The sequence below is a fragment of the Humulus lupulus genome, chromosome X (assembly GCF_963169125.1).
Source record: "Humulus lupulus chromosome X, drHumLupu1.1, whole genome shotgun sequence".
Lineage (NCBI taxonomy): Eukaryota > Viridiplantae > Streptophyta > Magnoliopsida > Rosales > Cannabaceae > Humulus > Humulus lupulus.
In genome coordinates this window covers 194,520,024-194,541,358 of record NC_084802.1, presented here as the reverse complement: position 1 = coordinate 194,541,358, position 21,335 = coordinate 194,520,024, and the positions used below count along the sequence as shown (strand labels likewise).

The 21,335-nt window shown below is 36.5% G+C and overlaps 1 protein-coding gene across 3 annotated transcripts; it reads left to right on the top strand.

Moving 5' to 3' along the window:
- Positions 1 to 623: 623 nt before the first annotated feature.
- Positions 624 to 16,133, top strand: LOC133804366 (L-arabinokinase-like). 3 transcript variants are annotated; one of them, XM_062242530.1, is made up of 29 exons: positions 627 to 838; positions 931 to 1,038; positions 1,206 to 1,274; positions 1,384 to 1,467; positions 1,600 to 1,676; positions 2,039 to 2,105; positions 2,262 to 2,319; positions 2,440 to 2,507; positions 2,584 to 2,646; positions 3,151 to 3,204; positions 3,312 to 3,414; positions 3,485 to 3,594; positions 3,764 to 3,883; positions 4,736 to 4,792; positions 5,373 to 5,545; positions 5,639 to 5,807; positions 6,426 to 6,509; positions 6,618 to 6,743; positions 7,007 to 7,137; positions 7,217 to 7,298; positions 7,699 to 7,816; positions 13,020 to 13,063; positions 13,177 to 13,272; positions 13,354 to 13,430; positions 13,669 to 13,869; positions 14,020 to 14,185; positions 14,590 to 14,661; positions 15,462 to 15,665; positions 15,900 to 16,133. In XM_062242530.1, the coding sequence occupies exons 1-29, from the start codon at positions 731 to 733 to the stop codon at positions 16,020 to 16,022; spliced, it is 3,012 nt and encodes a 1,003-aa protein (XP_062098514.1). In that variant the 5' UTR covers positions 627 to 730; the 3' UTR covers positions 16,023 to 16,133. The 3 variants fall into 3 exon arrangements, with proteins under 3 accessions (XP_062098516.1, XP_062098514.1, XP_062098515.1); XM_062242531.1 differs by having other exon boundaries at positions 628 to 838; positions 7,729 to 7,816; XM_062242532.1 differs by lacking the exon at positions 15,900 to 16,133 and having other exon boundaries at positions 624 to 838; positions 15,473 to 15,557.
- Positions 16,134 to 21,335: the final 5,202 nt, after the last annotated feature.

Sequence of the window (21,335 nt, the reverse complement as noted above, 5' to 3'; positions counted from 1 at the left end):
TAATATACCAAAAAATATATTCACAATATTATATTATATTTAAATATTTTCAATAAAAACTCCCAAAATATACTTTGAGAATAATAAAATTTCTTATTTGTAACTTTTTTTAGAATAATTGATATTTTAGTTTATCTTATAAATTTGGATAAATTTAAATTATAATATAATTACGTGATATTACATATGGGTAGATATTGTAAATATTAAAATATATAAATATATTATGGATAGTTATAGAAAATATTTGAAAGAAATAAAATATGTTTAAAAATATAATATTTAAATAATATAAAAAAAATAGAGAATTTTATGTAGGATAAAATATAAAATTTAGAGGTAAAATTAAAAAAAAATATTTTTGAGAAATAAAACGATGTGTAGAAAGCAATGTGCGACTTGAAGGATACGATAGGTAGATTCTATCCCGGCAAAGCACATAAAAACAGATTTATTCATATAATTGATCAATGAGATTAACCGTACTACTATAATTCCGTTGCGTGTGAGTTTGAAAAGCTCCCCGGCAAAGGTATGGGGCCCACGTCGTTTATCCGTATTTATTAAAACTAAAAATAGAAAAATCATTCACATTTTTCGGATGATCTTATTTATTTATTTTCTCAAAATTTAAAATATCTTAATCACCATCTTCTTTTTATCTTCATCTCTAGCGATCAGTTCTCCCAGATTATTGTACTGGTGAAGTTTATAGCGTTTGAGGCAGAAAATGAGGATTGAATCGGACACTGATGGAGTATCGGCTTCCAGGAATCATTTGGTCTTTGCTTATTATGTCACTGGCCATGGCTTTGGTCATGCCACTCGTGTAGTTGAGGTCTGTTTTTTTTTTTTTTTTTTTTTAATTATATATATATATTTATATATATTTGATGGCTGATTATGGTGACGATCATGGTGGATGGACAGGTGGTGCGTCATCTAATAATGGCCGGGCATGACGTGCATGTGGTAACTGGTGCTCCTGAGTTTGTTTTCACTTCTGAAGTTCAATCCCCTCGCCTATTCCTTCGCAAGGTTTAAACTCGTTACACTCGATAGTTTCAATTCAATGTCTCTTCTGTACTGATGTATATTTGAAAACAACAGTGTTGCTTGTACATACACATGAGCATATGAAATTCGTGGAAGAGCGATTTGATTATAGTTATTGATTGGATTATTGGATTGTAAAATTAATATAGGTTCTGTTAGACTGTGGAGCGGTTCAGGCAGATGCATTGACCGTGGATCGTCTTGCTTCCTTGGAAAAGGTTTTTTTTATCTGGGAAATAAATAGTAATAATAAAAAGCTTTTGATTTGACTTTGTAAATACCCTTTTCTCATTGTTTTTTTTTTCTTTTCAATTTGGGTGTTTTTAGTATTCACAGACAGCTGTGGTACCTCGGGCTTCCATTTTGGCAACAGAAGTGGAGTGGCTGAACTCTATTAAAGCTGACTTAGTGGTATATAGCTAATTTTCTTTTCATTCGTTTTCTCAAATTCTCACATATTAGAAAATCGGTTGAATAAAACGCATGCTTGGTGGTTGTCTTAGTGATACTTAATTGGGGTAATATATATACCCAAACATATAGGTCTCCGATGTTGTTCCAGTTGCATGCCGTGCAGCAGCTGATGCCGGAATTCGCTCTGTTTGCGTCACCAACTTTAGGTATATCTTTTATCGTTTGTTGGCTCATCAGTTAGTGATAATTTTACTATGTAGCTTATTGTAGGATGTTCTTACTTGTTAGAATTAGCCATAAATTTTCTTCCTTGTTCTATGGGTAATGGAAGGCATTTTCTGTTAAAAATTCCCTGGTCATCTATGCAGTTTTACTTAGTATAAACTGACTGCAACTTTGTTAGCCTTCATGATTTTTAATTCAACATCAATGAATCTAGAAAAAATATTGTTTCCAAGTCATTGTTGGCTTATGAAAAATAATTCTTCGTTTAGATATGGGAGAGATGGCATTTTAATATTTTGAAAATGTTTTCATTTGTCTAATTTCTTAATTTGCACTATTACAGTTGGGACTTCATCTATGCAGAGTACGTCATGGCTGCTGGACATCATCATCGGTCAATAGTTTGGCAGGTTAAGTTTTACTTGCTATATCTTAATACAGTATTTTTCTCCTCTTAATTGGTGTTTATCCTCTTAATGTTGCCTTCACTCTTTTGGGTTTTTGAGTATGTTTTTTTTGGTGTCCTCCAGCAATGATAAACTTGTCTCTCTTAAAATGTGATACAGATAGCAGAAGATTATTCTCACTGTGAATTTTTGATCCGCCTGCCTGGATACTGCCCAAGTAAGTTTATTTGACATATTTGCCAGATCGTGGCATCTCTTGTTACACTACGTTCAATTTATATGTATGTTTCCCGGGCTTTTAACTAATTTCTCTTGAATTGTATACTTATAATTACAGTGCCTGCTTTTCGGGATGTTATTGATGTTCCCCTGGTTGTTAGAAGATTGCACAAATCCCGCAAGGAGGTTTGAGGCTCACAGTTTTTCGTAAACCCATCGATTGCTTAATTAATTCATGATCTCATTATATTTTCTTCTTTAGGTGAGGAAGGAACAAGGCATTGAGGAGGAAGTGAAGCTAGCTATTCTGAACTTCGGTGGGCAGGTTAGCTTAATTTTCTTATATACGATGTTGCTTCAGTTTTCAGTGTCATCTGGTGCATGACCCTTCTTGCACCTTTAAGAGTTCTTCATTAATACAGAGATCAAAGTAGGTAATAAATAGTTGAATGACTTAACCAGAAACATTGTAGGAGGCATTGTTGATATTGGAAATTTGACTTCCCAGTCAGTAGAGGATAATAAGTTACATTTTTAGTAGCGAATCATTAGACTTTTTTAAGACATTTGTTTTCAAGTCACATTATGTATTTTATTTATCAACACTTTTAGAATTGTTGATATTGGAAATTTGACTTCCCAGTCAGTTGAGGATAATAAGTTACACTTTTAGCAGTGAATTATTAGGCTTTTTTAAGACATTTGTTTTCAAATCACATTATGTATTTTATTTATCAACACTTTTATGTAGAATTGTCTTGTCCTATTTGCCTGAGATTGCATGTCCAGTGAATTCTGATTATACCTTGTTTCTTTTTCTATTTTGCAGCCAGCAGGCTGGAAGTTAAAGGAGGAATTTTTACCTCCTGGTTGGCTGTGCCTGGTACTTCTTGTATCTTATACTGTATACATTCCTTTAAAAGTGTGCACCACATGTGCATACCCTTTCGAACACTTTTTTTTTTTTCTTAATTTATTTTGGGGTATTAGGTCTGTGGTGCATCTGACACTCAGGAGCTTCCTCCAAATTTTATAAAGCTGGCAAAAGATGCATATACACCTGATCTTATAGCAGCATCTGACTGTATGCTTGGTATGTATGAAACTTGTCAATGCAAGCTGGATTTTGTAGATACCGAATGAATTAAATATATCATTTGTAGGAAAAATTGGTTATGGCACTGTGAGTGAGGCCCTGGCATACAAGCTACCTTTTGTTTTTGTTCGCCGAGATTATTTCAATGAAGAACCTTTCTTAAGAAATATGCTTGAGGTATAATTGATTTATTAATTATTTTTGTTCCTTATCATTTTAAACCTGTAATTAAGAACCTGATGTTGTTCATTGCTTCTTCTGATTTACTCTCTTCCTTCTCTCTTTTTCCTTAAAAATTCTTACCAAACATTTGATATGAATTGGGGTACAATAATTATTTGAACAGTTTTACCAAGGAGGTGTTGAGATGATTAGAAGGGATTTACTTACTGGCCATTGGGCACCTTATCTTGAACGTGCAATTACTTTGAGACCATGCTATGAAGCAGGCATCAATGGTGGTGAGGTATCCTCTTCTCCTTTGGAGTTCTCTGATTCCTTAAATGTTTTCATTAAGTGTCATCATGGTAATCATATATAATTTAGGGAAAATACAGCAGGTCAAATTATTTTAGTTTGGTAATTGATCACTTAGTAATTAATGCCAGTGATGTGATGATTATTCATGGATTAACTTTAATGTTTAGGAGGAAGGGATTGTTTAAGAAAAAATTCATTTTGAAAGCAGATTTTGTAATTTCAAAACTCAAATCCCTGAATTCTTGAAATTGTCGAATGATTGTAAAGTATGTCAATTTTTAAAAGTATTGAAATGTGTGTTGGTTTGAACGTTAGAGTATTGTCTTAAGGTTTTTTTTTTTCTTTTCCAAAATGGATACTGCTGTCTAAAGTGGTTTGTTTTGAGTCTTGGTAACCATGGTTTCTTGCAGTTTTTCTGCTGCTTGTTAGTAGGAAAATTGTTTTGTAGTTTTTCTTCATGTTTTGTTTTAATTTTTGGGCTGCAGGTTCCTGCACCCTACTCCACTCTTTGTATTATCTCTCTGTATTAAATAATGCAAGTAGTTTTGTTTTATTTCAAAAAAAAAGAATTATGGTTTCTTGCAAGGCATATGATATTATTGGGCAGGCCTAGGCTAGCACATTGAAGGTTGTGTCAAGCTTGCTAGATATAATTACATTATGTGTTCATTTCCTAACAGATTATTATTATTTTATGATTATTGAAGCTTAACTAAATTAGTAAAAGAGAAAAAAGTCATGGAAGAATGACTTAATATTTTGTAATAGTTCTGGAAAAAGATGTTTATTGTTTCATTATGCGCCATTATTACTAGTCTAAAGAAGTTTTAAATCACAGGTGGCGGCTCACATATTGCAGGAGACAGCTTTTGGTAAAAATTATGCGTCTGATAAGGTAAACAATGATTTTTTTCTCAAAAATAGAGAGGAAAAACTAGAGTGAAAAACTATCTTTTACCTTGATTTAGACTAGGCTATTATACATAATTTATAGGAGAAGTTCGACAGCAAATCTGCCACTAATTCTCCAAATGTCACCATGAATCATAGAAAAGGGATGAAACATTTTATAGCCTTAAATATGATATGTGTTTCTCACGTGTTTTGAAATCTGACAAACCTCACATTGAAAACCACTGATGTATCCCCAAAATATCTGGATATATCTCCGATAAATATGACTCTCAGCTACACTGTTATACCGACAGTGAGATAATATCAATTTTAATCGATATTTCTCCAGAAAATTGTGGATAAATGGAAAGAAATAGTTTAAAGGTAGCAAAAGTGTCGAGACCCTCCAATTTCTGATAAATCCCCGAAATGTCGACCGATATTATCGATATTTTCTTCCTTCGGTACACGACATAGCTTACATTTTTTGTGAAAACCGTATTATGAAAATAAAATTTTTGCTAGCCAATGATGCGAGAAGATTTACATCCAAACTTATGTTTTGCTCAATTGAAATGTAGCTTAGTGGAGCTAGAAGGTTGCGTGATGCCATTATTCTTGGGTATCAACTACAAAGGGTCGTTGGGCGAGATATCTGCATTCCAGATTGGTATGCAAATGCTGAAAGTGAACTTGGTCTTGGAAGCGGATCACCCACTTTCCAAATGAGCGAGAAAAGTTCCTTGATGAACTCGTGAGATTTAACTTTTTAGTAGTTTTGTTCTGGTAAGACAACTAGTGCTATTGCAATTTGTTTTGCTTTACATCATTCAACTTCTGCTTTCAGATTCACAGAAGACTTCGAGATTCTTCATGGAGATACTCAAGGTCTTCCAGACACATTAACTTTTTTGAAGAGCTTAGCAGAATTAGACGCTGTTTATGATTTGGGGAAAAATGCTGAGAAGCGCCAGATGCGGGAGCGTAAGGCTGCTGCTGGACTTTTTAATTGGGAGGTCTAACTATTTTAACTAAAATTCCACAAGTTATTTCTTTCTAGTCTTTGCACTGTGCTTCTCAATAAATGAGATTATGTCCTTGTTTATTACATGAAAGTATGCACAGCAGTTCCATACCATCACATCTTATAATTTCAATGAATAATTGACTTCATTTCATCCAGTTATCGGTACACAATGACATTGATATACATATGACTTATTAGAGTTTGGTGCTCTGCATGACAACATTGATTTCTGAACGTCACAGGGAAATTATGCCTTAAGAAGGATTTTCATTTTATTCTCTACTATCACACAAATCTGGATTAGTTACAGCTGAGCCACGCCACTTATCCTCAAAAAATAAACAGATGAAAAACTTTATTATGATAAAATATCATGTGTTGTAGTGCATGAACATGTATGTCTGCACATTTATGAATATAAGGCCCTGGGCTTATATATGCATGCACAAATTTTAGGAGTTTCAATACTGATTCTATATTTCATCTTCGGTGTTACTGGGCAGACTATGGGTTGTAGCATCCGCCTATTAAGATTCATTAGCACCTATAAAATGTGGCAAGTTGTTTCAATACTAATTTTATATTACAAATAAAATTTGGATTACAGGAAGAAATTTTTGTGACCAGAGCACCTGGGCGTTTAGATGTAATGGGAGGGATTGCTGACTATTCGGGGAGCCTTGTATTACAGGTGCTGCATTTCTCGCTATATAGCTTAGCGTACAACTTTATTGCCCTGATCTCAGTAGTTATTATACTCCTGCCTTTTCTGAATCTGTACTAATTTTTGTTTCAACAGATGCCAATTAGAGAAGCCTGTCATGTTGCTATCCAAAGGGTTCATCCAAGTAAACATAGACTTTGGAAACATGCACAGGCCCGACAGCAAGCTGAAGGACATTGTTTAACACCCGTCTTGCAAATTGTAAGTTCAAGTTGGTTTTGTCTTCAAGTTTATTGTAAAAATACATGGACTTGATTTTTATTTTCCTTTGAAACAATGAAGCACATTTCTTATATTAAGTAGGCTGTGAATCAGTAAGTGCAGCATTTTCCATTCATAATGTAAGCTTGTCATACATTTAGAATATATTGAATGGATTGTGTATTTAGAGATGAAAATAGAACAAATGTATTAGATACATCAAAATTTCATATTTTATAATGTTTTCTTTGTTATTTTGGTAGGTGTCATATGGTTCAGAATTGAGCAATCGTGGCCCAACCTTTGACATGGATCTATCTGATTTTATGGATGGAGGAAAGCCAATATCATATGAGAAGGCAAATAAATTCTTTGCTAAGGATCCTTCCCAAAAGTATATCAATCTTCTTCGTTTAATATGCTGTCTGTATCTTTGCCTTAATATCCTACTTACATGGTCTGTGCGTTCTTAGGTGGGCAGCATATGTTGCGGGTGCTATTCTGGTTTTAATGACAGAATTAGATGTGCGTTTTGAGGATAGTTTAAGTATTCTGGTATGTGTTTCTTATACTTTTTTAAAAGTATGTAGATTTGTATATTATCCATGAATAGGGATTTGTTGCTAATTTCAGACATTTGTTTGCTCTCTCTCTCTGTACACACACACACCAATAGTGGCAAGAAACTAAAGTTTCAATTAATTACCAAGAAAATACACAATTCAGCTTCTATTTACCTACAAGATGACAAAAATAAAACTACCTCTTTATAGCAATAGTGGCAAGAAACTAAAGTTTCATATTAATTACCAAGAAAATACACAATTCAGCTTCTATTTACGTACAAGATGACAAGTTATCATTCCTTGGAGGTCATTGTTGTAGGTTTTTAGTAGCCAGGGTTTTATGCAACTGGTCATTTCAAGAACTTAGGACTGCATTTTCTTTTTAAAAGCCATTTCGAAGATTCAAATTTGGTGCACAGGTATCTTCTACTGTCCCTGAAGGTAAAGGAGTATCTTCTTCTGCTTCTATTGAGGTCGCTACCATGTCTGCCATAGCTGCTTCTCATGGTAACTTTATTATTTTGCATTTTCCAACTTCATAGTTTTGTTGTATATAAAGTACATGTCAGTTGTTAGCTATATGGAATATATTCTTAGTGTTATGCTTGTTTCTTATGAAAATGACAGTCAGTCTTTGATGAGCTATACAATAAGGAATTAAAACCAGTCTTTTCATAAAAAAGTCGTTTTCTTATTCACAAAGTTCATGGGAGAATAATGTCAGTGATATTGAATATTAAAAATTTAAGTTTTGAACTACTTTATTTAATATTAGTGCATTAGACATATTTTAAAAATGGATTAAGGTTAGAACTATATTTAAAAAATAGTGCATACTTGGACATATGCTGCCTTTACAGTAAGACATAAACATACTTTTCTAGTCTATACAGTTAGGTATTTGAAAGCACTCATATTGGTGTTCTGTTTAATCAGAAGACTAACTGAAACCAAAAAGGGTTCATGATGGAGGAATGTAGGGTGAAGTGGCATACTAGTTTGGAGATTCTGAAAATTAGTATTTACTATTTTGACATATGCCATTGAATGTAAAGTTTAATGCCGATGTCCATTAGTTTATACCTCCATGTTATTAAATAAATATTAGCTGTCACATTTAACTCTTATCAATGTAAATTTCATTGGAAACATGACTTTGGAAGAATGCTTGGGTAAAACATAATGTTGTTTTCTTTTGTGTTCTTAGAGCTTGGTATTATTGTAGAAGTTGGAGCAGATTGTTGTTTTCTTCATTTTTGGCATTAACTACGGTAGGCAATCAAGCTAGTTATTGGTTTTTAGATGTTGACAGCAAGAAATTTATGTTTCCAATTGTTGTTTCAGTTTCCTAGTCAATAGGAATTCCTATTTATTGTATTTATTTTTTAATATAAAGGGTCTTAGAGGTATGTTGTATATATAGCCTAGTTCTATGTTGTAAAAGATAGAGAATACATAAATAAAAATAATTTCTCTCATACCATTTTCTTCATGGTATCAGAGCAATAGAAGCTCAAAATTGGGATTTATTTTGCAATTTTTCTTCAGCCCTCTCTTAAAAATTTAGGGTTTAGTATTCTTGAGGTTCAATCCTGGAAAACTATTTTCGAGGTTATTCTATTCTCACCTCCGGCCCAGGGAGATTGCCCAGCTTTCGATCGGCGGAACCCCGAACTCCGGTGCCCAGCAAAGTTGCGCGTGAGCCCCACACGCCTCCGTCATCCTCTGCCAGCTATGCCACGCGTTTGCGCTTGTAGGTGCGTGACTACCTCCGATGACCTATTTTTTAGGCGTCTTCCTCGTCTCCGGCGCGCCACTCGTCCGTGCTCCATTGCCTCGTCTCCGTTGGTATTTCTCTATGGCAGAATAAAGCTCTTCACAATATTTCTCTTTAGTTGCATAACAAAGAAACACTCATGCACTCCAGGTTATTCAAACCCCTCATACCCATTGGATTGTGGATTCCGGTGCTTCAGACCACATGACAGGTGACAGATCATTGTTTTCATTTTTTAGCAAATGCTCCAATGATAGCACTGTCCGTATAGCAGATGGCTCGTGTTTGAGAATAGATGGAATTGGGACCATAACAATCACTCCAAATCTTGTTTTAAATTTTGTTCTTTATGTTCCCAAACTTGATTGCAATTTACTCTTAGCGAGCAAACTGAATAGAGATCTTGATTGTGACTAATTTTTGTGTTTTTCAGGATGTGGAACCAGGGATGATGATTGGCCAGGCTGAGTTCAGTAAGGGCTTGTATCTGCCAAAAATCAAAACCTTTGAGTCTAACCATGGAAATCATTGTTGTCTCTCTCAATGCCAATCTCTTACATCAGTAAACTAGTCCAACAAAATCAGTACAATCACATTATGGCATTACTGTCTAGGTCATCCAAATTTCGTGTACCTCAAATACTTATTCCCATCCCTATTTGTCAATATAAACCCTCAGTCCCTCCGGTGTGATATTTGTCAATTTTCTAAACACTCTCGTCATTCTTTTGCCCCAAGACCTCATCAACCCTCTCATCCCTTCTCACCCATTCACGGGGATATTTGGGGACCATCCAAAATTCAGAATATCAGTGGGACACATTGGTTCTTGTTACTAGTTCACGATCATAGCCGCTTAAGTTGGACATTCCTCATGAAAGAAAAGTCTGAAACAAATCAGATTTTCCAAAACTTCACAAAATGATTCAAACTCAATTTCAAACAAACATTCAGGTATTAAAAACCGACAATGCTCGTGACTTCTTCAATTCTGTCCTTGGATCATATTTTGCAATCGAATGGGATTGTTCATCAAAGTTCTTGCGTTGACACACCACAACAAAATGGTGTGGCCGAACGCGAAAATCGCCATTTACTTGAGGTAGCTCGATCCTTACTTTTTTCATCTCATGTTCCAAAAAGATTCTAGGGTGAAGCTATCCTCACAGCTACCTATCTCATAAAAAGAATGCCATCATGAGTCCTAAAGTTCAAAACTCCGCTGCAAATCCTTCTTGAATCGTATTCTCACTCACATCTTGTGTCTCAAATTCTCCTTCGTGTCTTTGGCTGTGTTGCATTTGTCCATGTTCACTCCTCACACCGAAGCAAACTCGATGCCCGCACCACCAAATGTATCCTTCTTGGCTACTCATCCAATAAAAAAGGCTACAAATGCTACTGTCCAATTTCCAAAAAGTTGTTCCACTCCATGGATGTCATTTTCTTTGAATACCAGCCTTATTACACCAATTCTACAATTCCGGGGGAGAACCATAGTTAGGAATTGCAAAATTGAGACTTTTTTTTTCTCTCATTGACAATACAGTTGATTCTCCTCCGAATACTTCTCCTCACAACACAATTCTACCAAGAACATCACCAACTCCTTCCGTTGCCCATACTCCAAACTATTCAGTTGAATCACATGAGCCAAGAAATTCTCATCCAATCTCTTCTTCAATTCCTATCCACATTCCAAGCTAAGAGGTCCAACCTCATCATTCAGCCAAATAAAATGAATCAAGAACTCCTCATCCAATCTCTTCAAGTCCTGTTCCAATCCCAAGTAAAGAGATCCAGGTTTACTCAAGGAGAAAGAAACAACTAGCAAGCATTGAACTAGCCACTACACAAACTCAGCAAGGTCAAGAATATGATCCGATCCCATTCATCCTTGAAAAAACACAGGAAGATGCTAGACCTGAACCTATTATAGAAGAAAATGTGTCAGATGATCTAAACATCCCCATTGCTCACAGAAAGGGGGTACGCTCTTGCATTCACAATTATCTGAGTTACTCAAGCGTATCTCCTACATATAGAGCCTTTATCCTCCTTGGACCAAGTTCAGGTTCCCACATCGGTCCAAGAAGCCCTACAGATTCTTGTTTGGAAGGCTGCCATGATGGAAGAAATTAGAGCACTTGAAAATAATGAAACATGGATCCTCACAGATCTACCTCTTGGCAAACGCACAGTTGGCTGCAGATGAATCTTCTCAGTTTGGCATAAGGAGGATGGAAGCATTGAAAGATTCAAGGCCTGCTTAGTGGCCAAAAGATTCACTCAATCCTATGGCATTGATTACCAAGAGACGTTTGCTCTTGTTGCTAAGTTGAACACCATCCGAGTTCTCTTGTTGATTGCAGTAAACAAAGAATGACCTTTATTCCAACTTGATGTAAAGAATGCATTTCTTAACGGAGATCTAGTGGAAGAAGTATACATGGATGTCCCTCCAGGATTTGAGGACAGATTCACTAAGGGAAAGGTGTGCAAACTCAATAAATCCTTTATGGGCTCAAGCAATCCCCTCGAGCCTGGTTTGATAGGTTTGCAAAAGTTCTAAAGGGAGATGGCTACACTCAGTGCCAGTCAGATCACACTCTGTTTGTAAAACATTCAGCGGGGGTGTTAATAGTTTATGTCGATGATATTGTGGTTACAGGATATTTCATGGAGGAAATTACTCATCTCAAGTAGCTCCTCTCCAGTGAATTTGAGATAAAGGATGTAGGTCAATTAAGATACTTCCTAGGGATGGAAGTGGTAAGATCCAGTCTAGGCATCTCAGTCACTCAACGAAAATATGTCATCGACCTTTTACAGGAAACATGGGTGATTGGGTGCAAGCCAGTTGACACACCGATGGATCCTAATACCAAACTTGGAGCACAGACAGACGGAATAAAAGTTGATCGGGGAAGGTACCAACGTCTCGTGGGAAAATTAATCTACCTAACTCACACTCGGCCTGATATAAGCTTTGCTGTAAGTGTTGTTAGTCAATTTCTCAGCAGAGGAACACATGGATGTTGTATATCAGATTCCTAGGTACCTCAAAGGAACGCCAGGAAAATGGCTAATGTTCAGAAAAACTTTTCACAGGGATCTTAAAATCTACACAGGTGCATAAAATCTACACAGGTGCATACTGGGCTGTTTCTCTCACTGACCGAAGATCCACTTCCGATACTGCTCCTATATTTGGGGAAATCTCGTATCTTGGCGCAGCAAGAAGCAACCAGGTAGTAGCTCGCAGCAGTGTTGAAGCAGAATTCTGTGCCTTAGCACATGGAATTTATGAAGGAATGTGGCTGAAAACACTTACTTGATGAACTCAGAATTCGCCTTGAGGGCCCTATAAATGTTTTATGTGGTAATCAATCAGCTAAAACAATTGCGAAGAATTCAGTCCATCATGATAGAACCAAACATGTCAAAATTGATCGTCATTTCATCAATGAGAAGATTGAAGGTAAAATCATCACCTTGAAGCATGTTCCCTCAAGACAACAAGCAGCTTCCTCAAGACAACAAGCAGCTGACATCTTAACCAAAACTCTCCATTGCCCTAATTTCAGTGAACTCAGCTCCAAATTAAGAATGTTTAGCATATATCATCTAGCTTGAGGGGGAGTGTTGGAAATCAAGCTAGTTATTGGTTGTCACATGTTGATAGCAAGGAATTTATGTTTTCAATTGTTGTTTCAGTTTCCTAGTCTATAGGAATTCCTGTTTATTGTATTTATTTTTGAATGTGTAGGGTCTCAGAGGTATGTTGTATATATAGTCTAGTTCTATGTTGTAAAAGATAGAGAATACAGAAATAAAAATAATTTCTCTCATACCATTTTCTTTAACTACTAATTGTCAACATAGACTATCTTGCATACACAAACTATTTAAGCTGACTGCTCTACTTTGCAGGATTAACTATTAATCCAAGAGATCTTGCATTGCTTTGCCAAAAGGTTAGACTTTAAAAGAGTGTTCTCTCCAATACTTTTTCCTACATTACTGTTGAGATGTCCTGAATTATGTTCCAGAAGAATGTTTAAATCATTATTTTTCAATTCATTATTAGGTGGAGAATCATATTGTTGGAGCTCCGTGTGGTGTTATGGACCAGATGACTTCAGCTTGTGGCGAAGCCAATAAACTTCTTGCAATGGTGTGCCAGGTATTCATTGATAAGAACAACCTTGCTGCTATTGCTACCGAGATTAGAAGATAATTGTTAAATTTACTTGTCATTTTGCAGCCTGCTGAGGTAATTGGGCTTGTTGAAATTCCTGGCCACATACGATTTTGGGGAATTGATTCCGGAATAAGACACAGGTAGAAAGGCTATTTATGTTGGTGTGTCATCTATGATTGTTGCCTTGTGTCATGGATGGGTTTTCTGAACTAACGATTTTACATGGGTCAAGAAAGAAATTTAATGAATTCATATGAATTTGAAAGGTTGAATTACTTTTTTATATCGGTGCGTTATTCTTCTTCTTTATCAATATAGTGTACGCTTCTCGAATCCACAAATTAAAGAGGCTTTTATGTTTATTTTTCTCCTTTGTAGCGTTGGAGGTGCTGACTATGGATCCGTCAGGATAGGCACCTTTATGGGTCAAAAAATAATTAAGTCCATAGCATCTTCTATCCTATCTCGATCACTGCCTGATGCAAATGGATTCAGCCTCGATGAGTTGGGTGATGATGGTATTGAACTACTAAAATCTGAAACATCATTAGATTACTTATGCAACCTGTCACCTCACAGGTAAACTTTTATCTGTAGGTTTTCTTTTTCTTTTTTTTTTTGAAGTGCAAATTTGCAATTATCTTAACTACTGGGTCATGCAATGCAATTAATTTGGTCATCATACTCTGAAATGAATTTGTCATTTCAAATTAAACTTTTGGTGTACAGATATGAGGCCGTTTATGTTAAGATGCTGCCCGAGTTCATGCTTGGTGAGACATTTGAGGAAAAATATGTTAACCACAATGATCCAGTCACAGTAATTGATCCAAAGCGTAATTATGGAGTTATAGCACCTACTAGACATCCTATATATGAAAATTTCCGGGTCAAGGTTAGAATTTTCAAGTTAACTGTTATGCACCCGTCAATGAACAGCATATGGAAAAGTATATCAAAGATTGAATAGCATACTTTCATCAAAGGGTGTGTCTATAGTTTGAAATTGATGTCTTCCCAATTTAGCTGCTCACTCTTCCCCTGTGTCTATAGTTTGAAATTGATGTCTTCCCAATTTAGCTACTCACTCTTCCCCTGTGGTAAAGTTAACGACATTAGAGGTTGCTATCCTTCTCAGGTCATATGTTACAGGCTGTTTATACTTCCACCTGATTTGACGTTTTATGTTACATACACAACATATTTTTTGTTGTTGTTGTTTTAATTTATATATATGGTCTTATTTATTATTATGCATTTAATTTCACATGTCTTTCTCTCCCAATTGCTTGATTCCAGGCATTCAAAGCATTGTTAACATCAACAACGTCACACGAGCAACTTACAGCTCTTGGAGAATTATTGTATCAGGTATTTGAAAATTGTTTTAAAATTAATTTTGTAGTTACGTATACTTTTACAAACAATAGCAACAGGCAGACGTTTAAGATCTAAGATCATAGCACAATTGAAATATTGCCTCATAAGAAACAAGTTAGAGGAGAATCTCTTTCAGGTTATTAGGAGAAAGAAAGAAAGAAGAAGATTGGAGAGCATATTTTTAGGGCGTTGAACTTTCTTCCAGATGTCTGAGGTTGTATTCAATTATTTTAAACTTTGAATGAAGTGGTTAACCATAGTATCTTAACTTTTACGTGGTAGAACCACTTCCCTTTTCCATTTCATGCCATTACTGGTTCGATCCAGATGCAGTCATTTGATAGATGGTGGCTGACTTGTCCATCCAAGTGGCAACTAGTGTAGTTTAGGGCAAGTTTGTTTACTTGTTTTCAATTACCTAACAAATCTGAACGTTCTCATAGATTTAGTTGGGACATATCTACAAGTTAAACTGTTTATGTGCTTAAATAAATCGAAATCTGGTTTGAAAAACACTACTTGGATTTAATTGGGATTTGATGGGTTGTGTAACATGGGATGATGAAAGAAAATCAAGAACCAAAAGTGCAGAACCAATAAGCAACAACAGTTGGTCTACAAGAAGAAACATGCATTTAATTTTCCTTACTGAACTTAAATATAAACATCTTTCAGTTGTCTTTTTTTTTCCTCCCTGGAAAGAAAAACCGACATAGAGAGACAAACAAACTACATAAAAACATTGTCTTGACTATTTTGTTTTTATTTATTATTTGTTCATTTTTGTCTAGTGCCATTATAGCTACAGTGCTTGTGGACTTGGCTCGGATGGAACGGATAGGCTTGTACAATTGGTACAAGAATTGCAACATAGTAAAGTCTCTAAATCTGATGAGGGGACATTGTTTGGAGCCAAGATAACAGGCGGAGGCTCAGGGGGAACAGTTTGTGTGATTGGAAGGAACTGCTTACAGAGCAGCCAACAAATTCTTGAGGTAACTTTTTGCACTAAAACATAGTTCTTCTCTTTCTCTTCATGATCACATTATAATTATAGTTCAACTTTGCATTTACTTGATTTTTCTTTTTTGACAATTTCTGGATAAAGACATAATACTTTTGTAAGATGAACAACCAAATGATTCTCGTCTTATGTTGTTTACATCTTTATATAAAATATTGTTGTCTTAAGATGGGGAGTACTGAGCTGTCAAATTGTTAACGTTCAGGTTCAGCAGAGATACAAAGATGCCACGGGCTATTTGCCCTTTATTTTTGAGGGTTCATCACCAGGCGCTGGGAAGTTTGGGTATCTTAGATTACGCCGTCGCAGCTCTGCCAAGCAAAATTAATTGAGATTTCAAAGGAACACTATTATTTTATTTTCTATTTATAACTTATATTAAACTTTTTCCAATAAGTTGCATCGATTAATAAAAATGACGTCTGTTTCTATTTATAAATTTATTTTTTAATTTATCTTTTATACAATGGGAATTTGAACCCCTCTCCCTCTATACGCTACACGCTCAATAGTCTCAATAGTAAAGTTCTTTTTTTCATATAGTCCAGAAAGATGCGCGGAAAAAATTGACAGATTAAAAAAAATATAATTACCATTGAGCAAAATAATGAAACCTCATTCCCAAAATCAATATTAAAACCTCAGAACAATAGATAAAATCTTCCCAAAAGAAAAAAAAAAAGAAAAAACAAATCTTAACAAACATTTCAAAGATTCAAAAGAAAGTAAGTAAATAAAACAATATTTTAGAGTGATGAGGTCTTTTTTTTTTTTTTTTTGAGATTTTTACAGAAAATGACTATGAGCCACTTTCTAACATTTTTACTAGGTGGATATTTTTTTTTTTCTTTTACTGTTTTGGTTTATTTTTTTTGTACTATCTTTATAATTTTTAATTTACAAAAATACTAATATGGTTATTGACACACATTACCCACCACACATCATTTTCTCTCTTTCTTCTTCCTCTATCATTTTTTCTCTCTTCTTCTTCCTCTAACATTTTTTTTCTCTTCTTCTTCTTCCTCTATCACCTCTCTGCCCAAGATCATCCTCCTTAGTTCCGGAAACCATGTAGCACCATATTCTAGCTACTTTTCTCTGTCGCCGGCGTGACCCACTATGCTATCATATTTTTGTTTTGTTGATTTTTTTTGTTAATTTGATTTTATTTTTACTCCCTTAGTTGTTAGTGCATTTTATTATCTTGTTGTTTTTTATGTTTATGTTACCTTTTCTGTTTTGTTTTTTTTAATTGTTTGTTATATTTTCATATATATTAGTGCTATTTTTCATAAGGCATACAATGTGTTTGATGTAATGCTTGAATGATTGAGATATGTTGTTTAGTGTTAGTTCTTATAATTCTTTTAGTATGTTTATTTTTTCATTTTATTAAGTGTTATTTTAGAGTTTGTGTTGGGCTCTTTCAGTGTTTAGGTTGTGTTGGGTTGTTGTTTTAGGGTTTGCCTGGGCAAGAAGATAAGCAAGTATCTATTAAATTTTGTTTATGTTTAAAGTTTTATTCTATTTTGCTGGTCTCTAGTTTTTTTTATTAGTTAGATGTTGTTTTTCTATTGTTCTGTAGTGATTGTGGTGTTTTTGAAGTGTATTTTGCTGAGTACTTTTGTCGAATAAGCAAGTGGTAAAAGTGGACAGTAATAGTGAAGCTCCAATCAAGCCCAAAGGTAAATGAAGGGCTTTTGGGTTGGGCAAACTGATCATGCATACCAAAATAATCAAGACTCCAACAACAACAAATCAACATAACAACTACTGTTTTTATACTTTTAACATATGTTCATTGATTTTGAATTATAGACATATTTATTTTTATATTTAGTTTAATTCGTTGTTATATAACAATTTTGGATTATTGTCAATTTTTTTTTATTGTTATTAATGTTGGACATCACATTTAAAAATTATGAATTCCCTTGAGCTTTTGTTTTGCCAAAATGTTGTCTATAATATATTATATCCGCAGTTGTAATTTTAAAGTTTTTGTATTGATTTTAGTTTTGTCAACGTTACGTCAACACCAAAGCAACACAACATAAACTGGTAAAGGAATAAAATTACTAACATCAATTTTACAACAACACAATAGCATAAAATGAGAAACTAACACAATATCATATTTTTATTCTAATTTTTATTTATTTCTTATTTCTTATACTCTCTGTCAACTTATTTTCCTACCACACTCTCTCTCTGTTGGGAATACTTATACACGATCTTATTTATTTTCATGTAAATAATATATTAAACAAATTAATATAAGAAAACCTAGAACATGTTTCTGTTGGGGTTTTATACCTTTATTAAAACTCAATTTCTTTGTAATCTCATTTTATTATCAATAAAAGAATAGAAATCATTTTTGACATGGTCAATCACTTTAATCACATGTTTTATTATCGTGATTATTTGTTTAATATGAACTTCTATTAAATCCCGAGCATATAGCTAATCATATTTATAGTGACGTAATCACAGTGGAATATAAATATGATTATATGTTCAAAAATAAGTTAGTCCTAAGATTAGTCAGTGCACAGGATTTACACTGACTTGTTAATCTACGATATAATCTACTTACACATTGTAGTGTCTGTTATCCCCAAAATTTGAAAACAATGACGCGGCAATAGAAAGACAAATGGCAAGGAATGGTTGGGTGATCAGGCTTAGGAGTGACCCGGTAGACCAATGAAGAATTTTGACTGGCCAGTCAAGTGTCATGACCGACCAGGCATGACTTTGTCCGATCAGTCACATGTTTGTCTGCCCAGGCATGGCCTTGTCCGATCAGTCACATGTTTATCTGCCCAGGCATGACCTTGGCCGACCGGTCATGACCATGTCCGACCAGCCAAGTGCATATCCGGCCAGCTAAGTGCATGTCTGCGCAGTCAAGTGCATGTCTGCCCAGCCAGGTGCATGTCTGCCCAGTCAAGTGCATGTCTGCCCAGTCAGGTGCATGTCCGCCCAGTGAAGGTTTGCCCGACCAGCCTGAATGTGATATGGATTGACTAGACAGAGCAGGGCTACGCAAGAGATCCCAGAAACGGCTTCAACAAGAATCGGTCTTGGCTTGCGCGGGAATCTCTCAAATTACCCCATAAATATAGTGTATCGTTATATTTTGAATATTATTGTATATTAAATATAATGAGAATAACAAAATATCCCGATTATGAGGGACATCATCTGTACGATCCTGAGCCTATAAATACAAGGCTTATGGCATCATAAAAATGACTTTTGATTCGAATTCTAATTTTCTAGAGAGAGAGTACTTGTATCTTGAGAGAATTCTTGTATTCTTGTAATCTGCACTGAAGAAACTCAGTTGACTCAGGTTCATCTGATCTTGAGTGTAGATCTATAATCATAACTATAAGTGGATTAGGCTATTACCAACACATTGGGGCTGAACAACTATAAAAATCGTCTGTGTCGTTAATTTATCTTGAAGGTTTTTGTCGTTTTGACATCTACACGTCATTGACCAAAAACGCGGTCAACATTTTGGTGCTTTCATTGAGAGCTTGAAGAGAAAGACAGACGATCCCTGAAGTATTATGGCACCTAAGAACACCAATGCGGCCTCCAAGAGGACAAGTTCCTCTAAAGAGCCTGCCAGATCAGAAGTTCCTGGCCCTCAAGACCGTGAGACTGAGCCTAGAGTCATGCTCGAGGACGTGACTCCAGAGGTTGAACAACTCCAGGAGGCCATGGGGGCTTTCCAGGAGGAAATGGCACAATTCAACGCCAGACAGGAGGCGTTCACTGAAGAAATGGCTAGGCAGAAGGCTGCATTTGAGCAGCAAAGACGGGAGATGGACGCTAGGAGTGAGGAGATCCGGCGACAGTAGGAGGAGGTCGATAGGCGACATCGCGAGGCTGCACTCGCTCTGGAGGCAGCTATGCAGCTGACCTAGGCCAATGCCCAAGCTGTAGCACGAGGAGCAGCCATCCCGGGAGCAAGGACCACAGAAGCTGGTCGTAAAAACATTGATAGACCCAATTCTTGAGGGCCAAACAGGAGTGGTAGTAACCCACCTGGTCGGGAAGAAGAAGGGGTCTGGTCGGGCACCACCTCAACCCAAAGGGGGAACTCCAAAACCCCCTCAAGGAGCCACCGATCAGAGACTTCTAGATCAGGAAGTCATAAATCAGGTAGCAAGAAAACTCCACCTGAGCAGGAGCAAAATAGAGCTCCTCGAGGTAAAGAAACTTTACACTTCAAAGATGGGCATGGTCGTGATGAAGCTGATAGTCATCACACTGACCAGTCGAAGGAGAAGAATGATAATAACCATCGAGGAGGAAAAGACCGCCCAGCGCAGACAGGAAGGCCACCACTGCATCCCAACTAGCGTAGTGGCAAGGAGCATGTTCCGCATGGCAAGCCTTCCGAAAAAACTCGGAGTACAGTGTTTGATCGGTTAGGAAAGAATACCGCTCAGAATGATCTAAGAGACGTCATTGCTGATAGGAGAAGGACCGTCCCGGTCGAAGGGCGAGATCCGAACCGACCTACCAGTCAAGTAGAAATACTTGATGATGGTATGCCGGGTGATAGCGCCCGACCAGGCGGTCCCGAGACGGAGTCCCAAGCAGTGGCCCCAGGCATCCAAGCCCAGCTTGATGCTCTGACAACAGCAGTTCAGGGTCTATCGAAACGACCGTCTGCGATCAATCCAGTAGACCACAAGAGTGGCAGCCCATTCTGTGCTCGAATTAGAGCAGCCCAGCCACCAGCGAAGTACAAAGCACTGGTACTGCCAGTTTATACAAAAAAGGCAGATCCGATAAGGCATGTAGGGAAATTCGAAGATCAGATGGAGCTGCTCGGAGTGAGTGATGACTATCGGTGCAGAGTCTTCCCTACTACATTGTCCGACACTGCCCAGGAGTGGTATTGGAATTTTAAGCCAAACTCTATCACTTCTTGGGAAAGTTTTAGAAAGGAATTTTGCAGGCAGTTTAGTGCTGCTCGGACCCCTCCAGTTTACGCCAATCACTTGGCAGATATTAAACAAGGGAAGGACGAGTCTCTCAAGAACTACATACAAAGGTTCATGAGAGAAGCTAACCGAGCTACTGCAGTTGGAGATGAGGGGAAGATGGTGGCAATTTCTTCCGGCATAATCTATCGGAGTCCTTTGTGGGACAGCATTCATCGCAACCCAATTTCAACGTTACAACAATTTCTTGACCGGGCGAACAAGTATATGAAGTTGGATGATGCGATTGAGAAGGGAGAGAAGGGCTTGAACAATCCGAGCAGATCGACTGATCCTCCCAAGAATGGTGGAAGTGAGCAAACTGGTGGTAAGAAACGTGGGAATAACGGGTCTGACCGCCACAATGAAAAGAAGGCTAAGTCGGGATCAAATGACAGGCCAACTAAGTATGAACCTCGGTTCACTAATTACAGCACTCTTTCGGCATGCCGAGCGGAGATATATCTCGCAACCCATCAGGAGGTCCCCTACCGGAAACCCCCACCAATCAAGAAGGAGATGAGTAAAAGACATATGAACAAGTTCTGTCGCTTCCATGGAGACTATGGGCACGACATGAATGAGTGCAATCATTTCAAGGATGAGATAGAGTTTCTCCTCCGGTC